The 6,686-nt window shown below is 37.9% G+C and overlaps 1 protein-coding gene across 1 annotated transcript; it reads right to left on the reverse strand.

Moving 5' to 3' along the window:
• Positions 1 to 687: 687 nt before the first annotated feature.
• LOC122745680 (mitochondrial import inner membrane translocase subunit Tim8 B-like) lies at positions 688 to 939 on the reverse strand. The gene has a single exon (XM_043991088.1). The coding sequence runs from the start codon at positions 937 to 939 to the stop codon at positions 688 to 690; it is 252 nt and encodes an 83-aa protein (XP_043847023.1).
• Between the last annotated feature and the right edge of the window lie 5,747 nt (positions 940 to 6,686).

Consider the following 6,686-nt stretch of genomic DNA (forward strand, 5'->3'; position numbering starts at 1 on the left):
TTATTTTAGAAAAAGAAATTGAACAGGCCACAGATGAGCTTTCTAAGAGAAAAGCAGCAAGACTGAATGGATTTACAAAGGAATTCTACCAAACATTTAAAGATCAATGAATTCTATTGTTGAATAAATTATTTGTAATAATAGGTAAAGAAGGAATCCTACCAAATTCCTTTTATGAAACAACTATGATACTGATATCTAAACCAGCAAGAGTAAAACAGAAAAAGAAAATTAAAGACCAAATTCATTAGAGAATATGGATGCAAAACATTCTAAGTAAAATACTAACTAAAAGATTACAAGAATATATTACAAAGATTTTACATTATGATCAAGTTAAATTTTAGCATAATTGATTATATCAATAACAAAAAGCTTAATTATATTAGTAGATGTAGGAAAAGCTTTTGATAAAGGTCAATACTTACTTTTTTTGGGGGGGGGGGAGTCATTTATCAAATGATATAATACAATCTGGAATTCTAAAATTCTAAATTCCAAATAAATAAATTTCACTCTTTGAACATCTCTTGTTATTTTTTAAACACTATGTTTGGCCACAGCCCAAAGTTATTCTGGTTATATATTCTTCACCCTTTCAAAAGACATGGTATATCAACTGTCCAGTTACAGATCTTTTTGTTCTTCCATTCATTTGCCCCACTTGGGTTAGGGATAAGGGTTAGCCTACTGGCTCCTTTTCTGCACAATCTGAGCAAACCGGCTTGTGATGGTAAGAGTAGTATCAATGAATTGGTCAATGCAACTGGCAAGGCAATTTTTAGTTTGAGCATCTAGATGACTTCCTGGTTTTTCAACGCATTTATCCAAGTACAAATCCACGAAGTGGTGTACCTGTGTAGTGAACTGCGCCTTCTGCTGTTCTGCCGCCACCAAATGCTGCAGTTCAGGCTCTTCGGCCTCCACCAATTCCACCATGTTGGCCCCTCCCAATACTTATTTTTATTAAAACCATTTAAAACATTGTTATAAATAGTTTTTTCCTTAAATTGATAAAAAGCATCAGCAAATTGATCTTGTGTTGTTTAAAATATAAATTTTGGGTTCTAATCTGTCTCCCCCAGTCTTGGGGGGAAGCTGGCTAAAATCACTGATAAATTCAATAAGAGTTTAGGCTTTTAGGGGCAGCTAGGTGGCACAGTGGATAGAGCACTGGTCTTGGATTCAGGAGTACCTGAGTTCAAATCCGGCCTCAGACACTTAACACTTACTAGCTGTGTGACCCTGGGCAAGTCACTTAACCCCAATTGCCTCACTAAAAAAAAGAAAAAGAGTTTCGGCTTTTAAAGATTTATTAAAATATATATTATAAGTTAGTGGACACCGAGTGAGCTCCTGAACTCATGACACGATCGCTCCAAAAAACATCCAAATAAGGTCATAGGAAAATGCTCAGAGCAGCAAAACTCAGAGAAGAATGTGCTGACATCATCTTCTAACCAAGAACTGCTTGTAAGATCAGAAGGAGGGAGCTGCTGTGCTGATACAGGAGTCGGGCCCAACCCCACAGTCACCCTGACACAGATCCAGTCTCAGGAAGGCCTCACCAGAGAAGGAGACCCCCAGAGCCTCTGAACCAGCTGAAGCACCAGTGCTGAATGGAACTAAGCTCACAGTCTGGGGAGTGGGCTGAGCCCTGGGCAGGGGAGAGACTACAGGGGTCTATACTGGTTTGAAGGCAGAACTTGGATTTTACACCCCTACTGAGAACCAGGTGGTAGGCTTGAGTAGAAGTGGCCCAGGTGGGGGAGGGGCACAGGCTCATTGGAGCTAACAACCACAACACACAAAGCTGGTTGATTGGCAAGTTGGTCTGGGGTCATCTAGGACCAAGAAAAGGGTTGGGCGAGGGAAGAACCTGATTCTCCTTAAATCATACCACCTGGGACTTCTTAAGCTTGGGATACTGCAGCCTGGAAACAGTGCCCCACTTTAGGGAGCTAAAAGTGAAGTAAAAGAAAGGCAAGATGAGCTGATAGAGAAAGGTGAAGACCATAGAAAGTTTCCTCAGTAACAAGGAAGACCAAGGGGCACCCTCAGAGGAAGATGTCAACATCAGGGCCCCTATATCTAAAGCTTCCAAGAAAAATATGAATTGGTCTCAGGCCATAGAGGTGCTCAAAAAGGACTTTGAAGATAAAATTAGAGAGGTAGAGGAAAAAATGGAAAGAGAAATGTGGGTGATGCAGGAAAGACACGAGAAAAAAGTCAACAGCTTGAAAAGTCAAATGGAAAAGGAGGTACAAAAGCTCTCTGATGAAAATAATTGCCTAAGAATTAGGATTGAACAAATGGAAGCCAGTGACTTTATGAGAACCAAGACACAATAAAGCAAATCCAAATGAATAAAAAAATAGAGGGCAATGTGAAATATCTTCTGGGAAAAACTGCCAACCTGGAAAATAGGTCCAGGAGACCAAATAATTTGAAAATTATTGGTCTACCTGAAAACCATGATCAAGGAAAGAGCTTAGACACCATCTTCCAAGATATTCTCAGGGAAAATTGCCCTGAAATTCTAGAAGCAGAAGCTAAAATAGAAATTGAAAGAATCCACTGGTCACCTCCAGAAAGAGATTCCAAAAAGGAAACTCCTAGGAATATTATAGCCAAATTCCAGAGCTCTCAGGTCAAGGAGAAAATATTGCAAGCTGCCAAAAAGAAAGAATTCAAGTACTGTGGAGCCCCAGTCAGGATAGCACAAGATCTAGCAACTTTTACATTAAAGGCCTGGAGGGCATGGAATATGATATTCCAAAGGGCAAAGGAAATGGGATTATAACCAGGAATCACCTACCCAGCAAAACTCAGCATTATCTTTCAGCAGAAAAAAATGGGACTTTAATGAAAAAGAAGACTTTCAGATATTTGTGATGAAAAGACCTGAACTGAATGGCAAATTTGACTTTCAAATACAAGACCCTAGAGAACCATAAAAAAATTGGAGCTGGGGGACATACCTGGGGTTGTACAGTGGGCAACTGTCTTGTGTCTGAGGCCAGGTTTTGGCTGGGATCCCCCTGGGTCCAGGGGTGATGATTTGTCCACTGTGTCGCTTAGCTAGATGATAACATCTTTAGGGTTTAATTGAGGGGTGAAGGGAATTCATTGGGGGAGGGGGAAGGGCAGAAGCGAAATCCTATATGAAAGTAACAGGAAAAGGCTTATGGAGTGGGGGAAGAGATGGGAGAGGAGCAGGGCAGTAAATGAATTTTACACTCATCAGAAAAGGCTCAAAGATCTTAAACTCATCAGTTGCCTTAAGGAGGGACTAACACACACACACACCCAACTGGGTGGAGTAATCTATTTAATCTGGGCAGTAAATGAGCCTAACACTCATTAAAATTGGCTCAAAGACCTCAATCTCATTAGAATTGGTTCAAGGAGGGACTAATGTACACACTCAATTGGGCAGAGTAATCTCTATAACCCTGCAGGAAAATAGGAGGGTCAGGGATAAAGAGAGAGGGGCAAAAGAAGGAAGGGCAGAGTGGGGGAGGGGACAGACAGAAGCAAATCCCTTTTGAAGAGTGATAGGATGAAAGAAGATGGATAATAGAATAAATATCATGGAGAAGGGAATAGGATGGAAGGGGAACAGTTAACAATAGTAATCATGAAAAAGAGAAAAGGGGGAAAAATTGTTCAGAAAATATTTATAGCAACTCTTGGTGGAGGCTAAGAATTGAGAATCAAGGGAATGTCCATCAATTGAGGAATGATGGAAAAAGCTGTGTTATACGATTGTAGTGGAATGGTCTTGTACTACAGGAAATGACAAATAGGATGATCCCCGAAAAACCTTGAAAGACTAATGAACATCAATGTATGGTGAGGTGAGCAGAGCTGAGAGGACATTGTGTGTAGTGACAGCAGTATTGTTCAATGAGTAATTGTGAATGACTTAGCTACTCTCAGCAGTACAACACTGCTATAGAAAGAACTGATAAAAAGAACACTTCTGGATTGTACATATATAACCTGATTGTGATCTTGTGGAGGGGGGAGGAAAGGGAGGGAGGGAGGGAGAAAAATTTGGAACTCTAAATCTTATGAAAATGAATGTTGAAAACTTGTTGAGAAAAAAAAAGTTAGTGAAGAGAGAGAGATTGAGAACAGATTCCTTATAGCATGAAAATCCTAACTCAGATCTAGCCAAAGAGAAAGAATTTCCTTTCTTAGCAGTCTACATGAAATCTCTCACCATCACGATGGTGTCTGAACAACTAAGAGGCCCCCCCCCCCCGCCCCCCACCCCAAGTTCTCCATCTGCTGCCATGCTTGTTTCCTGGAGGAAAAGAGACCAATCCTCAATGGCTTCTGTGAAACAGGAAGCAGGGCTGTCCACACACACACAGCTTTAAGCTAATTGGCTGGTAGCTCTGATTGACAAGTCCCACAGGTGGCTCTATAGATGTAACTACTGGATGCTAAAGTCACATGGTCTCTAAATCACATGCTTTCTCCTCATGGCAGAACTTCCCTACAGTATCTCTCCAGCAGGGGTGTCATTCCAATTCTCACAATCTAAAACCATTGGTGAGCATTATTTAAAATGGGAATAAGGGGCAGCTAGGTGGCACAGTGGATAGAGCACTGGTCTTGGATTCAGGAGGACCTGAGTTCAAATCTGGCCTCAGACACTTAACACTTACTATCTGTGTGACCCTGGGCAAGTCACTTAACCCCAATTGCCTCACTAAAAAAAAAATGGGAATAAACTAGAAGCCTTACCACTAAGGTCAGGTGTGAAATAAGGATACCCACTGTCTTCAATATTATTCATTATTGTATTTTAAATTCTAGAAATTGAAATGAGGAGAAGAAAAAATAGAAGGAACCAGAATAAGGAATGAGGTAATAAACTATCTCTTTTTGCAAATATTATGATGATATGCTTGGAAAATCCCAAAGACTAAACTAAAAAGATAGACTGAGGTTAAGTGATTGGCCCAGGGTCACCACACAACAAACAAATGTCTGAGGCCAGATTTGAAACAATTAATAATTATGGCAAAGTAGAAGGATATAAAGTAAATCCACATAAATCATCAGCATTCCTAAGTCACAAACAAAACTCTGCAAGGAGAGGTACTAAAAAGCCCCACCCTATTTTAAGTAACTCTAGCCAGTATAAAATACCTGCAAGCACACCTGCCAAAACAAATACAGCAATTATTTAAAAAAAAACTATGAAAAAATATTTTTATAAAAATAAAATCAGATTTAAACAATTGGAGAAGTTAATTGTTTATCAGTAGGCAGGGCCAATAGAATAAAAATGATAACTTTGCCCATACTAATTTATATATTCAATGCCATCCCAATTAAATTACCAAAATTTTCCTACTGAATTAGAAAAAATTAATAGCAAAATTCATTTGGAAAAAACAAAAAGTTAAAAACATTAAAGGAAATAATAAAAATAAAAAGTAAAACAAGGAGGCTTGATAGTACCGGACCTTAAACTATATTATTTCAGTAATTATCAAAACTATCTGGTACTGGCTAAGAAATAAACAGGTAGATCAATGAAGCAGATTAGACATACAATTTACAGCAGCAAATAAACAGAATAACTTTGTATTTAATAAGTGTAAAGACAAGATTTGGGCATAAGAATTCATTATTTGGTAAAAATTTTTGGAAAAATTAGAAAGCTCTATGTCAAAAACAGAGCATAGAACAATATCTTACACAATTTACCAAGATAAGGTCAAAATTGATACTTGACCTAGATATAAAGATATATTTTACAAGAAAATTAGAAGAACATGGAAGATACTACTAATAAGATTCATGGATAGTTGAATAATTTATGAATAAACAAAAGATAGAGAGCAAAGTTAGGTGTAAAATGGATAATTTTGATTACATTAAATTTAAATGTTTTTGCACAAATAAAACAAATGTAGCAAACATCAAAGGAAAGTAAAAAAATTAGGAAAAAAATTTATAGACAGTCCCTCCTATAGTGGTGTCATGTTTCAACTATATAAAGAACTTTGTTACATCTATAAGAATCTAGTTATTCCTCAATTGATACAAGGTCAAAGATATGAATAGGCAGTTTTCCAATGAAGAAATAAAAATGATTTATAGTCATATAAAAATGCTCTAAATCATTATTGATTAGAGAAACGCAAATTCCTTGAGATATCATTTTATACCGATAAGTTTAGTTAAAATGATATAAGGGCAAAGTGACAAACATTAAAGGGGATGTGGAAAAATTGGGACAATAATTCATTGTTGGTGGAATTATGAACTTGATCCAACCATTTTAGAGAATAATCTGGAATTATGCCCAAAGAGTTATTTAACTACCTATACTCTTTGACTCAGCAGTGCCACTACTTAGCCTGTTTATAGCAGCTCTCCTTGGGGTGGCAAAGAACTAGAAATTGCAGGGATGTCCATCAATTGGGGAATGGCTGAACAAATTGTGGTATGTGATTGTGATGGAACACTACTGTGCTGTAAGTAATAATAAGCTCAATGATTTTAATTTTTAATTTTTATTTTTTGCAAGGCAATGAAGGTTAAGTGACTTGCCCAGGGTCACATAGCTAGTACATATCAAGTGTCTGAGGCCGGAGTTGAACTCAGGTCTTCCTGAATTGAGGACCAGTGCTTTATTCACTGAGCCACCTAACTGCCCC

The sequence above is a fragment of the Dromiciops gliroides genome, chromosome 3, assembly GCF_019393635.1.
Source record: "Dromiciops gliroides isolate mDroGli1 chromosome 3, mDroGli1.pri, whole genome shotgun sequence".
Taxonomy (NCBI): domain Eukaryota; kingdom Metazoa; phylum Chordata; class Mammalia; order Microbiotheria; family Microbiotheriidae; genus Dromiciops; species Dromiciops gliroides.